General features: G+C 51.7%; 1 protein-coding gene across 5 annotated transcripts in view; it reads right to left on the bottom strand.

The window, feature by feature from the left end:
- The window catches only part of si:zfos-943e10.1 (GRAM domain-containing protein 2B), a 122,097-nt gene that overhangs the window by 24,072 nt on the left and 77,985 nt on the right, over positions 1–20,040 (bottom strand). For 4 of the 5 annotated variants that reach the window (XM_038778307.1, XM_038778308.1, XM_038778304.1 and 1 more), the window contains exons 7-9: positions 19,657–19,728; positions 18,221–18,295; positions 17,756–17,846 (exon numbers count right to left, since the gene is read on the bottom strand). In XM_038778307.1, coding sequence (XP_038634235.1) covers positions 17,756–17,846; positions 18,221–18,295; positions 19,657–19,728 — 238 coding nt within the window. The remainder of the gene's footprint in view (positions 1–17,755; positions 17,847–18,220; positions 18,296–19,656; positions 19,729–20,040) is intronic. The other variant, XM_038778306.1, reaches the window with a different exon arrangement.

Raw genomic sequence — 20,040 nt, 5'->3', positions numbered from 1 at the left:
ACAAGGTTAGCACCACTTAAGGCTGGCTTGCACCTCTCAAATAGGCGTATTGCCGCTGGAGCAGGGTGCAGGTCATGCAGGAAGCGAATCTGACCTGAGAAACATTGGAAAGTGATGCAACATGAGAAAAACTGGGTTCAAAAGATTTTCAGACATTACCCAGGCCACCCTCCAGACAGACGCTCAGAAGGCATTGAGAGCCATAACTGTGATTTGACTGCTGGCATCCAATTGCAAAGTCATGGATACAGAGCCATGAGCCAAGTGGTCTGGTCAGTCAGTCCATCTTTAAATACTATTTCCTACCAGCACGATCACTATCTTTGAATATTGGTTAATTCACTACAATCTCCAATCAGCTCCCAACAATCACTAAACAGAATTCATAGCTAACATTCATTTGCTTTCCCTCAACCTCAGACACACCTATTACGGCATTAACTAGAAAACAGGCATCCAAAATGGTATCACTAGCACCAAGTCAGCATTGCAGACTGATGGACAGTAGGTTTGCACATTTCTAAAAACAGTTCCCTGGCAAATGAGCCAAATGCCCTCATCATTCTGGTGACTGATGCAATTTAAATGGGTGTAATCAACCATGGGCACCTTTTTTTAAAAATCATAAAGATGCTTGTAGCATCCAAAAAAACAGGTGCTAACAAGTCCAATGTCTACCTTGTAGGTTTTAAGGAACATGTTAAATGAGGAGACAGTGAGGCTTTGGGAGGGAATTTGAGCTCAAATCCTTCGCAGCTGAATGTGAAACAAAAACCAACTTGAACACAGTTGGTTTATAGCAACTTACAGATCCAATAATGTAATCTTTAGATTATAAAAGTGGTAAATAATTTATTGCAGTCCTATGATGGAATTTATGAGATAATAAACACAATGGGTGCGATTCAACTGAAACATTTCTAAGTGTTACTTTGGGCATGTTTGCCGGGGTGTTTCTCGATGGCTGCGTTGGCATTTCACAGCCTGTATTTAGCAGCACTTAGTACCGAAAATGAGCCCCCACGAGTGTCCCTCCAACACCGGCTGTCTCACCATCTGATTCATTGGACTTGAGCCTCAGCCTCTCACTATATAATAAGGGGGAGCTGCTTTGAAACGCTCCCTCACCGCTCACTCCCAGCCAACACACAAGCATGGCAGGGCGCAGACCTGCTCCTCGCTTTGGCAATGCCGACCTGGCCAGGCTTTGCGACGCTGTTGATGTGAGAAGGGACATCCTGTTCCCCCGAGGGGGTTGGAGGCCCAGCAGCAGCGTCAGAAATGATATCTGGGAGACAGTGTCAGCAGCTCTTAGTTCGGGCAGCATGACCAGGGAGTCCTGCATCCAATGTCGGAAGACTGAGCTGTGAGGTAAGTTACTACATCTCTCCTGACAGCAGTTCCACCCGCCATCCCTCCAATTCCCAACCCCCCCACCCAATATCCCTCCCGCCACCCAAGAGACCATCTCGAAGGAGATCTCTGAGGAGACCACCGTTGAGGCACCACAGCTGTCACCCGCAACTTCCACCAGCGCAGAGTCACACACTCCTCGGTGGGTGACATTAGTGGACAGGCTTCTGCGGCACAATCTGGTGAGCACCACACAGTTGCTGATGGACATCAAGTGGAGGCAGGAACATCCAAGGCTGACAGCAGTCAGAGGTCTGCTGGATCCCAGGACACAGCTGAGTCCCAGTCAGATGCCGAGCCTCTGGAGACGTTCTCCCAGAGCTGATGCAGATGATAGGACATGAGATTCAGGAGGGGGTGCCAGGTACATGCCAATGACTGCATTGCCGAATGGAGGGGTCCTAAAGGCTTCAGTCGCATGAGATGTTGCCGACAATGCGTGGCACCAAGACCAACGCTGTTCGAGTGGCAATTGCAATGGAAAGCCTGGAGCATGACTTACGCATCTTGAGTGGTGGTGCCCAAGGCATAAGACCATAAGACACAGGAGCAGAATTACGCCACTTGGCCATTCGAGTCTGCTCCGCCATTCAATCATGGTTGATATTTTCTCATCCCCATTCTCCTGCCTTCTCCCCATAACCCCTGTTCCCCTTATTGATCAAGAACCTGGGGCAGCACGGTGGCATAGTGGTTAGCATAATTGCTTCACAGCTCCAGGGTCCCAGGTTCGATTCCCGGCTGGGTCACTGTCTGTGTGGAGTCTGCACGTCCTCCCCGTGTGTGCGTGGGTTTTCTCCGGGTGCTCCGGTTTCCTCCCACAGTCCAAAGATGTGCGGGTTAGGTGGATTGGCCATGCTAAATTGCCCGTAGTGTCCTAAAAAGTAAGGTTAAGGGGGGGGGGAGGTTGTTGGGTTATGGGTATAGGGTGGATACGTTGGTTTGAGTAGGGTGATCATTGCTCGGCACAACATCGAGGGCCGAAGGGCCTGTTCTGTGCTGTACTGTTCTATGTTCTATGTTCTATGTAACCTATCTATCTCTGTCTGAAAGATACTCAGTGAATTGGCCTCCACAGCCTTCTGCGGCAAAGAGTTCCACAGATTCACCACCCTCTGGCTGAAGAAATTCCTCCTCATCTCAGTTTTAAAGGATCGACCCTTCGGGTTGAGATTGTGCCCTCTGCTTCTAGTTTTTCCTATAAGTGGAAACATCCTCTCCACAACCACTCTATCCAGGCCTCGCAGTATCTTGTAACTTTCAATAAGATCCCCCCTCATCCTTCTAAACTCCAATGAATGTTCCTCCTGCAGAATGTGGGAGGAAAGGGTCACCTCTAGTGTCCCTGCTGACTACATCTGCGGGAAGTGCACCCAACTCCAGCTCCTCGAGAGCCGCATTAGGGACCTGGAGCTGGAGCTGGATAAACTTCGGATCATTCGGGAGGCGGAGGAGGTTATTGAGAGGAGTTATAGGGAGGTAGTCACACCTCAGGTAAAAGAAGAAGGTAGATGGGTTATCGTCAGGGGAGGGAGAGGGAACCGGCAGGCAGTGCAGGGATCCCCTGTGGTCGTTCCCCTCTATAACAAGTATACCGTTTTGGATACTGTTGCGGGGGACGACTTACCAGGGGTAAGCAATAGGGCACAGGTCTCTGGCACAGAGTCTGTCCCTGTTGCTCAGAAGGGAAGGGAGAAGAGGAACAGAGCACTTGTCATTGGGGACTCCATAGTTAGAGGAACAGACAGGAGGTTCTGTGGGAACGAAAGAGACTCACGGTTGGTGTGTTGCCTCCCAGGTGCCAGGGTTCGTGATGTCTCTGATCGTGTTTTTGGGATCCTTAAGGGGGAGGGGGAGCAGCCCCAAATCGTGGTCCACATAGGTACCAACGACATAGATAGGAAGAGAGATGGGGATTTGAGACAGAAATTCAGGGAGCTAGGGTGGAAGCTGAGAGCTAGAACAAACAGAGTTGTTATCTCTGGGTTGTTACCCGTGCCACGTGCTACCGAAGTGAGAAATAAGGAGAGAGAGGAGTTGAACACGTGGCTACAGGGATGGTGCAGGAGGGAGGGTTTTGGTTTTCTGGATAATTGGGGCTCATTCTGGGGTAGGTGGGACCTCTACAAACAGGATGGTCTTCACCTGAACCAGAGGGGTACCAATATCCTGGGGGGGAGATTTGCTAGTGCTCTTCGGGGGGGGGTTTAAACTAATTCAGCAGGGTGATGGGAACCTAAATTGTAGTCCCAGTGTACAGGATGTGGAGAGTAGTGAGGTCAGGGATAGGGTTAAAAGTTCGAAAGAGGGCACCGGCAAGCAAGATGCTGGTTTGAAGTGTGTCTACTTCAACGCCAGGAGCATCCGGAATAAGGTGGGTGAGCTTGCAGCATGGGTTGGTACCTGGGATCTCGATGTTGTGGCGATTTCAGAGACATGGGTAGAGCAGGGACAGGAATGGTTGTTGCAGGTTCCAGGATTTAGATGTTTCTGTAAGAACAGAGAAGATGGTAAAAGAGGGGGGGGGGGGGGGGGGGGGTGTGGCATTGTTAATCAAGGAAAGTATTACAGCGGTAGAAAGGACATTTGAGGACTCGTCTACTGAGGTAGTATGGGCCGAGGTTAGGAACAGGAGAGGAGAGGTCACCCTGTTGGGAGTTGTCTATAGACCTCCGAATAGTTCCAGAGATTTAGAGGAAAGGATTGCAAAGATGATTCTCGACAGGAGCGAAAGTAACAGGGTAGTTGTTATGGGGGACTTTAACTTTCCAAATATTGACTGGAAATACTATAGTTCGAGTACTATAGATGGTTCAGTTTTTGCAGGAGGGTTTTCTGACACAGTATGTAGACAGGCCAACAAGGGGCGAGGCCACATTGGATTTGGTACTGAGTAATGAACCCGGCCAGGTGTTAGATTTAGATGTAGGTGAGCACTTTGGTGATAGTGATCACAACTCGGTTATGTTTACTTTAGCAATGGGCAGGGATAGGTATATACCGCAAGGCAAGAATTATAGCTGGGGGAAAGGCAATTATGATGCTATTCGGCAAGATTTAGGATGGGGAAGGAAACTGCAGGGGATGGGTACAATCGAAATGTGGAGCTTTTTCAAGGAACAGCTACTGCGTGTCCTTGATAAGTATGTACCTATCAGGCAGGGAGGAAGTTGTCGAGCAAGGGAACCGTGGTTTACTAAGGAAGTTGAAGCACTTGTCAAGAGGAAGACGAAGGCTTATGTTAGGATGAGACATGAAGGCTCAGTTAGGGCACTTGAGAGTTACAAGTTAGCCAGGAAGGACCTAAAGGGAGTGTTAAGAAGAGCGAGGAGAGGACACGAAAAGTCGTTGGCGGATAGGATCAAGGAAAGCCCTAAGGCTTTCTATAGGTCTATCTGGAACAAAAGAATGACTAGAGTAAGATTAGGGCCAATCAAGGATAGTAGTGGAAAGTTGTGTGTGGAATCAGAGGAGATAGGGGAAGCGTTAAATGGATATTTTCGTCAGTGTTTACACTGGAGAAAGACAATGTTGTCGAGGAGAACACTTAGGTTCAGTCGACCAGGCTAGATGGAATTGAGGTTCAAAAGGAGGAGGTGTTAGCAATTTTGGAAAATGTCAAAATAGATAAGTCCCCTGGGCCAGATGGGATTTATCCTAGGATTCTCTGGGAAGCCAGGGAGGAGATTGCAGAGCCTTTGTCCTTGATCTTTATGTCGTCTTTGTCGACAGGAATAGTGCCGGACGACTGGAGGATAGCAAATGTTGTCCCCTTGTTCAAGAAGGGGTGTAGAGACAACCCTGGTAATTATAGACCTGTGAGCCTTACTTCGGTTGTGGGTAAAATGTTGGTAAAGGTTATAAGAGGTAGGGTTTATGATCACCTTGAAAAGAACAAGTTGATTAGCGATAGTCAACACGGTTTTGTGAAGGGTAGGTCATGCCTCACAAACCTTATTGAGTCTTTTGAAAAGGTGACCAAACAGGTGGATCAGGGTAAAGCAGTTGATGTGGTTTTATATGGATTTCAGTAAGGCGTTTGATAAGGTTCCCCACGGTGGGCTATTGCAGAAAATAAGGAAGTATGGGATTGAAGGTGATTTAGCGGTTTGGATCAGTAATTGGCTAGCTGAAAGAAGACAGAGGGTGGTGGTTGATGGCAAATGTTCATCCTGGAGTTCAGTTACTAGTGGTGTACCGCAAGGATCTGTTTTGGGGCCACTGCTGTTTGTCATTTTTATAAATGACCTGGAAGAGGGTGTAGAAGGATGGATTAGTAATTTTGCAGATGACACAAAGGTCGGTGGAGTTGTGGATAGTGCTGAAGGATGTTATAGGATACAGAGGGACATAGATAAGCTGCAGAGCTGGGCTGAGAGGTGGCAGATGGAGTTTAATGCGGAAAAGTGTAAGGTGGTTCACTTTGGAAGGAGTAACAGGAATGCAGAGTACTGGGCTAATAGCAAGATTCTTGGTAGTGTAGATGAACAGAGAGATCTCGGCATCCAGGTACATAAATCCCTGAAAGTTGCCACCCAGGTTAATAGGGCTGTTAAGAAGGCATATGGTGACTTCCGGTTGCGGCTATGACCAGCTAAGTCGCACGTTTGGCGGCTCCTGCTACAAAGGTGTTTTCGGGCCGATTGGAGGGCCCCAACGGCGCTGTAAGGACAAATCCCGGTGGGGGAAGGCTCCCTGAGGAGAACCAGACCAACTTTATAGTCGGTACCCGGAGTGGGGTGGTAAAGAAAGCAACAGCAGCTCCCCAAAAAAAGCGGGGGAAGAAGACCAAAATGGCGGTCGGTGGCGCACCCGAGGAATGGAGGAAATGGGCGGAGGAGCAGCAGGCCGCTCTCCTGCGCTTCTTTACGGAGCTGAAAATGGAGCTCTTGGAGTCAATGAATGCGACGACCACCAGGCTGATGGGAGCCCAGGCGACCCAAGAGGCGTCGATTCGGGAGCTGCAGCAGGAGATGACTGTGAGGGAGGAGGAGGCCACGGTCCTCGTGGGAAAGGTAGAGGTGCACGAGGCACTCCACCTGAAATGGCAGAGCCGTTTTGAGGAGCTGGATACCCGAATGAGGCGGAAGAACCTGAGGATCTTGGGCCTGGCAGAAGGCCTGGAGGGATCAGACCTCCCGGGATATGTAGCAGAAATGCTGAGCTCCCTGATGGGGGCAGGGGCCGTCCCTTCGCCCCTGGAGCTGGAAGAGGCCTACAGGGTCATGGCTAGGAAGCCAAGAGCAAATGAGCCCCCGAGGGCGGTGCTGGTGCGGTTCCAGCGACTCAGCGATCGTGAGAGAGTGCTGGAGTGGGCCAAGAGGGAAAGGAGCAGCAAGTGGGAGAATTCGACGGTGAGGGTCTACCAGGACTGGAGTGCGGAGGTGGCTAAGCGGCGGGCTCGGTACAACCGGACGAAGGCGGTGCTACATGCAAAACGGATCAGGTTCGGAATGCTGCAGCCAGCGCGCTTGTGGGTCACCTACAGGAACCAACACCACTATTTTGAGTCCCCAGAGGAGGCGTGGGCCTTTGTACAGGAAGAGAAACTGGACTCGAATTAGACCCAGGGGATACTTGGCGGCCGTAGCCACTCGGGTACTTTCAGCTGAACAAGCGGGTTTTTTTTTTTTCGGCTGGGTCGGAACTGTGCAACTCTTATTGGAACGGTTTCCTTTTTTTTCTTCTTTCTTTGTTGGGATCTTGAACTCTTGCTTTGGGTTTTTCTTCTGATGTTTTTTCCCCCCTTTGCCAACTTCCCTTAGTTATTGTTATTGTGGTTATTCATGGTTATTTATGGTTATTTATGCTGTTTGGTAGAGGGCGACTGTTAAGTACATTGTTATTTGTTATCTATCTGTTATTTATAATGTTAAGTTGGGGAGGCGGGACGGGGGGGAGAGCAGATCGGGGATATGGGCTCCTAGGGGGGGTTCTTTACAGGCATGGACGGGGACGGGGGTGGAACTGAAGATGGCGGGGTGGGGTGTGGCAGGGCGAAAGCGCGGGCTTTCCTCTGTTTTCCCGCGCGCGGGGCAGAGGAGGGGGGGAGGGGAGGAGTGCGGGGCGTGGCTAGCAATGGCGACCTTTCCCGCGTTGGAGCGGGGCCAGGGAGGAGTGGCAAGGGGGGGGAGGCCCCCCCCCCCCGAGCCGGGGGGAGTCGGAGTGTGGCAGGAGCAGCCGGGTCAGCGTGAACCAGCTGACTTACGGGAGTACGATGGAGGGTACATCGCGGCTAGGAGGGGTCCTAGCCTGGGGGGGGGTTAGGGAGGGACACCGGGTTGCTGCTGGAAAGACCAGGAACGGGAAGTGGAGGACTGGAGGGGTGGGGGGAGGGGGCCATCGCCATGGGGAGCGGGTCAGAAGGGCCGGGGCGAGCAGGGAACAGGACATGGCTAATCGGCAGGGGAAGGGGGCGGGTCGTCCCGCGACCCGGCTGATCACTTGGAACGTGAGGGGGCTGAATGGGCCGGTCAAGAGATCAAGGGTATTCTCACACCTGAAGGGACTGAAGGCTGATGTAGCAATGTTACAGGAGACCCATTTGAAGGTAGTGGACCAGGTTCGCCTGAGAAGGGGGTGGGTGGGACAGGTGTTCCACTCTGGATTGGACGCAAAGAACCGGGGGGTGGCGATTCTGGTGGGAAAGAGGGTGTCGTTCGTGGCGGAGGAGGTGGTGGCGGATAAGGAGGGTAGGTATGTGATGGTGAAGGGTAAGCTGCAGGGGGAGAAAGTGGTGATGGTCAACGTATATGCCCCGAACTGGGATGACGCGGGTTTTATGAGGCGCCTATTGGGCCTCATTCCGGGACTGGAGGCAGGGGGCTTGATCATGGGGGGGGACTTTAACACAGTGCTGGACCCCGGGCTAGACAGATCGAGCTCAAGGACCAATAGGAGGCCGGCAGCGGCAGAAGTGCTGAGGGGGTACATGGAGCAGATGGGAGGAGTAGACCCATGGAGGTTTGGTAGGCCGAGGGCGAGGGAGTATTCCTTTTTCTCCCACGTCCATAGAGTGTACTCCAGAATTGATTTCTTCGTGTTGAGCAGGGGGCTGATCCCGAGGGTACGGGAAGCTGAGTACTCGGCCATTGCGATCTCTGATCATGCACCACATTGGGTGGATGTGGAAATGGGGGAGGCGCGGGACCAGCGCCCGCTGTGGCGGCTGGATGTGGGGCTGTTAGCGGACGACAAGGTGTGTAAAAGGGTCCGGAAGAGCATTGAGAGCTATCTGGACTTGAATGACACGGGTGAGGTGCAGGTGGGGATGGTCTGGGAGGCCCTGAAGGCAGTGATCAGGGTAGAGCTGATCTCCATAAGGGCACACAGAGAAAGAAAGGAGAGGCAGGAGAGGGAGAGGCTGGTGGGGGAGCTATTGGAAGTGGATAGGAGATATGCGGAGGCACCAGAGGAGGGGCTGCTGGGAGAACGGCGCAGCCTGCAGGTCAAGTTCGACCTGCTGACCACCAGGAAGGCAGAGACGCAGTGGAGAAGGGCACAGGGCGCGGTCTATGAGTATGGGGAAAAGGCGAGCAGGATGCTGGCACACCAGCTTCGCAAACGAGATGCGGCTAGGGAGATTGGGGGAGTGAAGGAGAGGGGCGGGAAGGTAGTGCAGAAGGGGCAAGAAGTGAATGGGGTCTTTAGGGATTTTTACAAGGAGTTGTATCGGTCTGAGCCGCCGACGAGGAGAGGGGGAATGGAGGACTTCCTAAACAAATTGAGGTTCCCAAGGGTCCAGGAGGGGCTGGTAGAAGGGCTGGGGGCGCCAATAGGGCTAGAGGAGCTAGTCAAGGGAATAGGTCAGATGCAAGCGGGGAAGGCGCCGGGGCCAGATGGGTTCCCGGTGGAATTCTATAAGAAAAATGTGGACTTGGTGGGACCGGTACTGGTACGAGCCTTTAATGAGGCGCGAGAGGGGGGGGTTCTGCCCCCGACAATGTCGCAGGCTCTGATCTCCCTGATATTGAAGCGGGATAAAGACCCCGTGCAGTGCGGGTCCTACAGGCCTATCTCGCTTCTGAACGTGGATGCCAAGTTGCTGGCAAAGATCCTGGCAGCTAGAATAGAGGATTGTGTGCCAGGGGTAATCCATGAGGACCAGACGGGGTTCGTGAAGGGGCGGCAGCTCAACACGAACGTGCGGAGATTGCTGAATGTAATTATGATGCCGGCAGTGGAGGGGGAGGCTGAGATAGTGGTAGCGCTGGACGCGGAGAAGGCATTCGATAGGGTGGAGCGGGAGTACCTGTGGGAGACGTTGGAACGGTTTGGGTTTGGGGAAGGGTTTATTAAGTGGGTGAAGTTGCTCTACTCGGCCCCGACGGCGAGTGTAGTGACAAACGGGAGGAGGTCGGAGTATTTCGGGCTCCACCGAGGGACCAGGCAGGGATGTCCCCTATCCCCCCTACTTTTCGCACTGGCGATTGAACCGTTGGCGATGGCACTGAGGGGTTCAGGGGGGTGGAGAGGACTGACTAGGGGAGGGGAGGAACATCGAGTATCGCTGTATGCGGATGATCTACTGCTGTACGTGGCAGACCCAGAAGGGGGAATGCCGGAGATAATGGAACCATTAGCAGAGTTTGGGGACTTTTCGGGGTACAAACTAAATTTGGGCAAAAGCGAGGTTTTTGTGATACACCCGGGGGACCAGGGAGAGGGTATTGGGAGACTCCCCTTCAAGCGAGCAGGAAAGAGCTTTAGGTACTTAGGGGTGCAGGTGGCAAGGAACTGGGGGACCCTCCACAAGTTGAACTTTTCCAGGCTGGTGGAACAGATGGAGGAGGAATTTAAGAGGTGGGACATGGTACCGTTGTCGCTGGCGGGGAGGGTGCAGTCAATCAAAATGACGGTCCTCCCAAGGTTCTTGTTTTTATTTCAGTGCTTGCCCATCTTCCTCCCTAGGGCCTTCTTCAAAAAGGTGACGAGTAGCATCATGAGCTACGTGTGGGCGCATGGCACCCCAAGGGTGAGGAGGGTCTTTTTGGAGCGGAGTAGGGACAGTGGAGGGCTGGCACTACCCAATCTCTCGGGGTACTACTGGGCGGCAAATGTGTCAATGGTGCGCAAGTGGATGATGGAAGGGGAGGGGGCAGCTTGGAAACGAATGGAGAGTGCGTCCTGTGGCAACACAAGCCTGGGGGCCCTAGTAACGGCACCATGGCCGCTCCCCCCCACGAGGTACACCACGAGCCCGGTGGTGGCGGCCACCCTCAAGATATGGGGGCAGTGGAGGCGACACAGGGGGGAAATGGGAGGTCTGTTGGCGGCGCCAATAAGAGGGAACCATAGATTTATCCCGGGGAACATCGACGGGGGATTTCAGAGCTGGTACAGGGTGGGCATACGGCAGCTGAAGGACCTGTTTATACAGGGGAGGTTTGCGAGCCTGGGAGGGCTGGAGGAGAAGTTTGAGCTCCCCCCGGGAAACATGTTCAGATATTTACAAGTGAAGGCATTTGCTAGGCGGCAGGTGGAGGGGTTTCCCCTGCTCCCCAGTAAGGGGGCGAGTGATAGGGTGCTCTCGGGGGTCTGGGTCGGAGGGGGGAAGATATCAGACATCTACAAGATAATGCAGGAGGCGGAAGAAGCATCAGGGGAGGAGCTGAAAGCCAAGTGGGAAGGGGAGCTGGGAGAGCAGATAGAAGACGGGACGTGGGCGGATGCACTGGAGAAGGTCAATTCTTCCTCCTCGTGTGCGAGGCTGAGCCTCATTCAATTTAAGGTGCTGCATAGAGCTCACATGACGGGGACAAGGATGAGCCGGTTCTTTGGGGGTGAGGACAGGTGTGTCAGATGTCTGGGAAGCCCAGCGAACCATGTGCATATGTTCTGGGCATGTCCGGTGCTGGAAGGGTTCTGGAAGGGGGTGGCAAGGACGGTGTCGAAGGTGGTGGGGTCCAGGGTCAAACCAGGATGGGGGCTTGCGATCTTTGGGGTCGGGGTAGAACCGGGGGTACAGGAGGCTAGGGAGGCCGGAATACTGGCCTTTGCGTCCCTAGTGGCTCGACGAAGGATATCAGCTAGAAAGGATCAAATTTGCCCTGAGAGGGTCGGTACAGGGATTCTCCAGGCGGTGGCAACCTTTCCTTGACTTTTTAGCCATGATGTGGAGATGCCGGCGTTGGACTGGGGTGAGCACAGTAAGAAGTCTTACAACACCAGGTTAAAGTCCAACAGGTTTGTTTCAAACACGAGCTTTCGGAGCACGGCTCCTTCTTCACCTGAAGAAGGAGCCGTGCTCCGAAAGCTCGTGTTTGAAACAAACCTGTTGGACTTTAACCTGGTGTTGTAAGACTTCTTACTTGACTTTTTAGATCAGAGATAGACGTTCGGGGTCGTGGCAGCAGCAACCCGGGGGGGGGGGGGGGGGGGGGGGGAGGGGAGGGAGGGGAGGGGGGGGGGAGGGGGGGGGCAGCAAGGGTCGTGGGGGGACATGCACGACTGTAACACGGGCAAGTCTGCTCGCTGCTCATGTCTGAAACTGTAGGCTGCCTTGTTTGTTAAGTTGTTGCCTGGGGGTGGGGGGGGGGGGGAGGACTGGGGCGCGCGAGAGGGCGGGCGAGGGAGGGATATTTGCCTAGAGGGATTGTGTTGTAAATAATTTAAAAATTTGTAGGGGTAAATGTTTGTATGGAAAAACTCTTTCAATAAAAATTATTTAAAAAAAAAAAAAAGAAGGCATATGGTGTGCTAGCCTTTATCAGCAGGGGGATTGAGTTTCGGAGCCACAAGGTCATGCTGCAGCTGTACATAACTCTGGTGCGGCCGCACCTGGAGTACTGCGTGCAGTTCTGGTCACCACATTATAGGAAGTATATGGAAGCTTTGGAAAGGGTTCAGAGGAGATTTACTAGGATGTTGCCTGGTATGGAGGGAAGGTCTTACAAGGAAAGGCTCAGGGACTTGAGGTTGTTTTCGTTAGAGAGGAGAAGGCTGAGAGGTGACTTAATAGAGACATATAAGATAGTCAGAGGGTTAGATAGGGTGGACAGTGAGAGTCTTTTTCCTCGGATGGTGATGACCAACACGAGGGGGCATAGCTTTAAATTGAGGGGTGATAGATATAGGACAGATATCAGAGGCAGTTCCTTTACTCAGAGAGTAGTCGGGGTGTGGAACGCCCTGCCTGCAACAGTAGTAGACTCACCAACTTTAAGGGCATTTAAGTGGTCACTGGATAGACATATGGATGAAAATGGAATAGTGTAGGTCAGATAGGCTTCAGATGGTTTCACAGGTCGGCGCAACATCGAGAGCCGAAGGGCCCATACTGCGCTGTAGTGTTCTATGTAGTGTTCTATGTTCTATGAGTACAGACCCTGAATCCTCAACCATTCTTCATACAACAAGTTCTTCATTCCAGGGATCGTTCTTGTGAACCTCCTCTCGAACATTTCCAAGGCCAGCACATCCTTCCTCAGATACGGGGCCCAAAACTGCTCACAATACTCCAAATGGGGTCTGACCAGAGCCTTATACAGCCTCAGAAGTACATCCCTGGTCTTGTATTCTAGCCCTCTTGACATGAATGCTATAATTGCATTTGCCTTCTTAACTGCCGACTGAACCTGCACATTAACCTTAAGAGAATCGTGAACAAGGACTCCACGTCCTTTTGTGCTTCTGCTTTCCGAAGCAGTTCCCCATTTAGAAAATAGTCTATGCCTAAATTCCTCCTTCCAAAGTGCATAACTTTCCACATTGTATTTCATTTGCCACTAGCAATTGGTGGACCCATTCAGAATCTTCTGGAAAAAAGAAGGGTCAAGTGAAGAGCTCCATTTTTATCCTGAGTTCTGTGAGAAGAGATACAACTGGAAGCAACTGGAAGGCACTCTCTCTGTGCCAGGCGGTTTTAAAAACTCCTAGACAGACCCGTGAAGATACTCTTATTTAAAAGACAGTCAGCAGTCAGAACTGTGAAGGGAACCTCTGGAGTGAAAGATTGCAAGCTATTTCTCACCAGGGGCGGGATTCTCCCCTACCCAGCGGGCGGGGGGTCCCGGCGTAGTGGAGTGGTGCCAACCACTCCGGCGTCTGGCCTCCCCAAAGGTGCGGAATTTCTCCCCACCTTTAGGGGCCAAGCCCTCACATTGAGGCCCGGGCTGGAGTGGTTGGCACCACGACGAGTGGCGCCAAAATCGGCACAACGGCCTTTGATGCCCGCCACCCGGCGCCGGGGTTGGCCGAAAGACCTTCGCCGGTTCGCGCATGCGCCGGTGCGTTAACTGCCGCTGACGTCACCACCGGCGCATGCACGCTGGGGGATTCTCTTCCGCCTCCGCCATGGTGGAGGCCGTGGCGGCAGCAGAAGAAAAAGAGTACCCACATGGCACTGGCCCGCTCGCCGATCGGTGGGCCCCGATTGCGGGCCTGCCCACCATGGGGGCACCCCCCCGGGGTCCGATCGCCCGGCGGCCCCCCCAGGAACCCGGGGGCCCACTCGCGCTGCCGATCCCGCCGTCACCAGAGGTGGTTCAAACCACGGCGACGGGAGAGGCCTCTCAGCGGTGGGACTTTAGCCCATCGCGGGCCAGAGAATCGCCGCAGGGGGCTCGCCGATTGGTGCGGAGGGCGCGCCGATCGGAGGGGCGTGATTCCCGCCCCCGCCAATTCCCGGGTGGCGGAGAATTCCGGCGGGATTTTTGCCAGTCCCGGGCGATTCTCCGACCCTGCGGGGGGGGGTCGGAGAATTTTGCCCCAGGTCTGTAATACTATAATCCTCTGTTTAGGGGCCTCACGGTAGCATGGTGGTTAGCATCAATGCTTCACAGCTCCAGGGTCCCAGGTTCAATTCCCGGCTGGGTCACTGTCTGTGTGGAGTCTGCACGTCCTCCCCCTGTGTGCGTGGGTTTCCTCCGGGTGCTCCAGTTTCCTCCCACAGTCCAAAGATGTGCAGGATAGGTGAATTGGCCATGCTAAATTGCCCGTAGTGTAAGGTAATGGGGGGGATTGTTGGGTTACGGGTATTCGGGTTACGTGGGTTTAAGTAGGGTGATCATTGCTCGGCACAACATCGAGGGCCGAAGGGCCTGTTCCGTGCTGTACTGTTCTATGTTCTATGTTCTATGTTCTAAATGGCTGGTATGAGCCCAAACTGAGAAGTCTCTTTATAATTCAGCCAAGGTTTCTGCACAGAGATCAGGCAAACAGGAAAATCTGTGATTCTTCAGGTATAAAGCTCCAGTAATACCTCTGGGAGACAGAGGCTCCATTTGGCGGTCGAAGGTCAGAATTGTACTGAATCCCTTGTATGAACCAATTCCCCAAAGGGTTGCATTCGGAGCCACAACTGCAGCAGTGAAGATTAATCTCTAACCTTTTCCTTCCATTCCCGTTATTCTAAACCTTTTCCTAACTCTTCACTGTGTGTCTGTTTTGTGTGTGTCTGGGTAGAGTGGGATGAGGTTCTGGGAATAGGTAGACTAGTAGACTATAGTTCCAATTATTTTGTTTATATGTTCGCCCTTTACTCTTGTTATAAATAAACAGTCAGTTTGGGCAGCACGGTAGCATAGTGGTTAGCATTGTTGCTTCACAGCGCCAGGGTCCCAGGTTCAATTATCAGCTTAGGTCACTGTCTGTGCCGAGTCTGCACCTTCTCCCCGTGTCTGCGTAGGTTTCCTCCGGATGCTCCGGTTTCCTGAAACACATGCTTGCTAGGTGAATTGGACATTCTGAATTCTCCCTCAGTGTACTGAACAGGTGCCGGAGTGTGGCGACTAGGGGATTTTCACAGTAACTTCACTGCAGTGTTAATGTAAGCCTACTTGTGACACTAATAAAGATTATTATTATGTTTTACTTTTAAATCTGGGGCGGGATTCTCCAGTGGCTGATGCTGAAATCGCTATTGGCAATCAACCTGAGAATCCCCGAGTCCGCCGAAATCGGGGGCAGCGACACTTTTGCAATGTTCCGCCCCCTCTAAAGCAGCGTACTCTAGGAGTGCGCCGCATGCCGTAGGCCCAGCCCCCGATGCTCCGCCCCCGACCGGCCGAATTCCTGACGGCGTGGATCTCTCCTGGACTTACCTATCGGGAACTCGGCATTGCGGCTACAGACTCAGTCCAGCGATACAACAGTCGGGGAAGAGCCAACCCGCGGGCAGGGGGACTTCGGCAGAGGCTGGGGGCACTGTGGGGGACGGTCCGGGGGTCACCAGCCGGCCAAAGGTAGGGCACTATTTTGCAGGCTGGGTCCACATGCAGCCGCTGCAGGCCACCGCCATGCGCAAGCGCGACCACGGACCCGGCAATTCTCCAGCCTGGTGCTCTACGCTGCCTTCCTGCTAGCCCACAGCCAAACGGAGGATTAGTGGCCATTTTGTGCCGAACCTTCGGTCATACAAGGCAACCATTCCTACGTCGGCTTCAGGACGTAGCCTGAAAATCCTGAGAATCCAGCCCCTGGTGTCTGTAACTCATTGGAACAGTCAGGGGTTAAATATCTCAGGAAAACACAAATAATTATTATTTTTTAAAAATTTAGAGTACCCAATTCATTTTTTCCAAATAAGTATGGCCAACCCACCTAGCCTGCACATCTTTGGGTTGTGGGGGTGAAACCCACGCAAACATGGGGAAAATATGCAAACTCCACACGGACAGTGACCCAGAGCCGGGATCGCACCTGGGACCTCGGCGCCGTGAGGCAGCAGTGCTAACCACTGCGCCACCGTGCTGCCCAGAAAAACACAAATTAGTACCACAATCAATAAGAATGAACAACAACACCTCCTCCACAATAGTCCTCAATACTGGGCTGGGCTAGTGTACTTAGCCCCCTACTCTACTCCCTGTACACACACGACTGCATGGCAAAATTTGGTTCCAACTCCATCGACAAGTTTGCTAACGATACGACCATAGTGGGCCGGATCTCGAATAACGACGAGTCAGAATACAGGAGGGAGATAGAGAATCGAGTGGAGTGGTGTGGAGACAACAATCTCTCCCTCAATGCCAGCAAAACTAAAGAGCTGGTCATTGACTTCAGGAAGCAAAGTACTGTACACACCCCGTCAGCATCAACGGGGCCGAGGTGGCGATGGTTAGCAGTTTCAAATTCCTAGGGGTGCACATCTCCAAAAATCTGTCCTGGTCCACCCATGTCGCCGCTACCACCAAGAAAGCACAACAGTGCCTATACTTCCTCAGGAAGCTAAAGAAATTCGGCATGTCCACATTAACCCTTACCAACTAGCACGGTAACATTGTGGATAGCACAATTGCTTCACAGCTCCAGGGTCCCAGGTTCGATTCCGGCTTGGGTCACTGTCTGTGCGGAGTCTGCACATCCTACCCGTGTGTGCGTAGGCTTCCTCCGGGTGCTCCGGTTTCCTCTCACAGTCCAAAGATGTGCAGGTTAGGTGGATTGGCCATGATAAATTGTCCTTAGTGTCCAAAATTGCCCTTAGTGTTGGGTGGGGTTACTGGGTTATGGTGATAGGGTGGAGGTGTTGACCTTGGGTAGGGTGCTCTTTGGCTCGATGGGCTGAATGGCCTCCTTCTGCACTGTAAATTCTATGATAACTTTTATCGATGCACCATAGAAAGCATCCTATCGGACTGCATCACAGCCTGGTATGGCAACTGCTCAGCCCAGGACCGCAAGAAACTTCAGAGAGTCGTGAATACCGCCCAGTCCATCACACGGACCTGCCTCCCATCCATTCACCCCATCTACACCTCCCGCTGCCTGGGGAAATCAGGCAGCATAATCAAAGACACCTTCCAACTGGCTTACTCACTCTTCCAACTTCTTCCATCGGGCAGGAGATACAGAAGTCTGAGAACACGCAGGAACAGACTCAAAAACAGCTTCTTCTCCACTATCACCAGACTCCTAAATGACCCTCTTATTGACTGACCTCATTAACACTACACCCTGTATGCTTCATCCGATGCCGGTGCTTATGTAGTTACATTGTATATCTTGTGTTGCCCTATTATGTATTTTCTTTTATTCCCTTTTCTTCCCATGTACTTAATGATCTGTTGAGCTGCTCGCAGAAAAATACTTTTCACTGTACCTCCGTACATGTGACAATAAACAAATCCAATCCAATCCAATCCAAATTATTGGTCAATTCACTTATGTTGGGATTCCGTAGTCTGTGGGGCAGTAACTGACCGCACACTCGCCCAGGATGTTGTGATATATAATAAAGAAGTCAAATTCAATGGTATGAAAGCTTTGCATCACCCAAGGAAGCTCTATGGTTACAGCTGTCAGCTCCTCCTGAACATGCAATGCTTTGTAAAGACCTTACCCTTTTATAATAAATAGTTATTTGGTCCCTATATGATCAATCAATTTTAAGGTTTCTAACCTGTACTTGACACTGGTTCTGCAAAAGTGTCAAAGCAATCTTTAGTGTTCAAATCTTGGATATTTTGTTCAAAGCTGGAGTGAGTCAGCTCCTGGGGGTGAAACAACTGTCTTTATTATAGGAACACAGAGACAGTATCTCTAATCAGCCTTGTATTATTAATTTAAGAATTCATTATATAATCTGGTTTTGTCCAAATCTTAACCTTTTACTGTCAATCTTAAATAACAGTACAAATTTGAAAAATAGTAAATCAAAGATAATAATTCTAATGTATGATGCAAAGTAATAATAATAATTATTTATTGTCACATGTAGGCTTCAATGAAGTTACTGTGAAAATCCCCTATTCGCCACATTCCAGCGCCTGTTCGGGGAGGCCGGTACGGGAAGGTACCCAAAAGCAGTTAAGACTGAGAACCAGTCACACGGAAATCAATAAGGGGCTGCAGTTAAATTTCTTACCTGTGAATTTTTGGAATCTGTACTAAAGCTGTTTTCAGCTATTGAAATCCGAGGGCTATTAGTGGGGCTGCCATTCTGGAAAGCACATTTCATTATTAGAGATTTATAAAACATATGTGTAATTCAATCATTTGCTTTTCTGTCATAATCTCATGACAGAAATGGCACAGGTTAAACACAGGCACTAATTAGAGTTTTGCCCAGCACAAGCAGATTTTATGCGGCCGATCTACTTTTATTGTTGGCGGGTGGGCCAGGCGGTTTTTAATTTTAGCTTCAATCTCAGTCCAGGGTGGAATGAAATGTCAGGGCTGAAATACAATTTCAAAAGTTATCTGAAGATTGAGGTTTGTGTTTGAATGTGCTGCCTGTTACTATTAAATTACTATTGAGCTATTTTGCTGGTAGGGACAGCTGCTTTTCAAAGAGTTGTGCCAGATTGGTTTCAGCAGTCACAGGCTGTTTGAATTTGCATTGTTTTTCTGATCGCAATTTAAAAAAAACAGGTCAGCAGCTCCGGGCGACAACAGCATCTAAACCCCGAGGATGCACATTTAGAAACACAAATTTGCACCCTCCCATTTCTTGGCACTGACCGTCCCCAACGCGCTCCGAGGCTGCCGGCGCTGGAAGCGTGTTCCGGGGCTGCCGGCGCTGGAAGTGCTTTCCGGGGCTGCCGTGCCCGAAGCGCGTTCCGGGGCTGCTGAGTGCCTGCCCCGACAGACAAAACATTCAAGCCCAGGTTCCCAACAAAACCTTTGGGCTAGATTCTCCAATTTTGCGGCTAAGTGCTGACGCCGGCATGGGAAATGTGGCATTTTACAATGGCAAAATCGGCTCCTCACCAATTCCGGGACAATTCAGTGGCGCCGGGTGAAACTCCCGGCTCCCAAGCCAAAAACGGCCGGAGAATAGCCGGGTCTGTGGCATGCGAATGGCGACCTGCAGCGGTTACGCCGTACAACATGGCTCCGGTCGCGCACGGACCCGACCTGCCAGATAGTGCCCCCTGTATCCCGTCCCGCCACCTCCGGAATACCCCCCCACCAGTCCCCCCAGCCCTCGCCGAAGCCCCCCCCCCAGGCCAGAGGCACAGCTCACCCCCTGACTGTGGCGGCACGGGACACAGTCCATGTTGACAATAACTGAGAGCACAAGTGTTCCATGCCGTCGTGAACTGGAGCCACTGGGGGAAGAGCATCGGGGGAGGGCCTTCAGGTGACATCCCGAGGCCGTCCCAATGGCTTGCGGCTACTCCCCAAGAACACCATTTTGGAGGGGGCGGAGCATCCGAAAACAGGCACCGCCCCCGATTCGGTCGTAAAAAGGGATTCTCACCCCGATCGCTGATTGCGATATCGGCGTCGGGCAACAGAGAATCTCGCCCATAATTTTTCATTTTACACCCAATAAATCAGTGGTGATTGGAAAACTACCTCTAGGTGAGTACAAACGTTCTTCAAAACTTTAAAAGTCACTTCTCTTGACCGTAATGATCCAAACAGATGCTGTAAAAAGTCAGAACAAATTTAGTTTCCAATATAGTTAGGCCAATTTTTACTTGGATTTGAATAAAACTGCTTGAAAAAGCAATTTGCAACTCAAAACAGATTACAGTCACATGCTCTGAATAAACCAGATATGATCGTACCCCAGTCACTGAAGGTAAGCATGCAGGTGCAGCAGGTGGTGAAGAGGCAAATGGAATGCCGGTATTCATTGCGAGAGGGTTTGAGGAGCAGGAGCAGGGATGTCGTGCTGCAATTATACAGGAGCCTTGTTGAGACCGCACCTGGAGTATTGTGGGCAGTTTTGGTCTC

This window comes from Scyliorhinus canicula, chromosome 18 (assembly GCF_902713615.1).
Source record: "Scyliorhinus canicula chromosome 18, sScyCan1.1, whole genome shotgun sequence".
NCBI lineage: Eukaryota > Metazoa > Chordata > Chondrichthyes > Carcharhiniformes > Scyliorhinidae > Scyliorhinus > Scyliorhinus canicula.
Note: the sequence above shows the minus strand (reverse complement) of the source record. Positions and strands in the feature narration are given on the sequence as shown.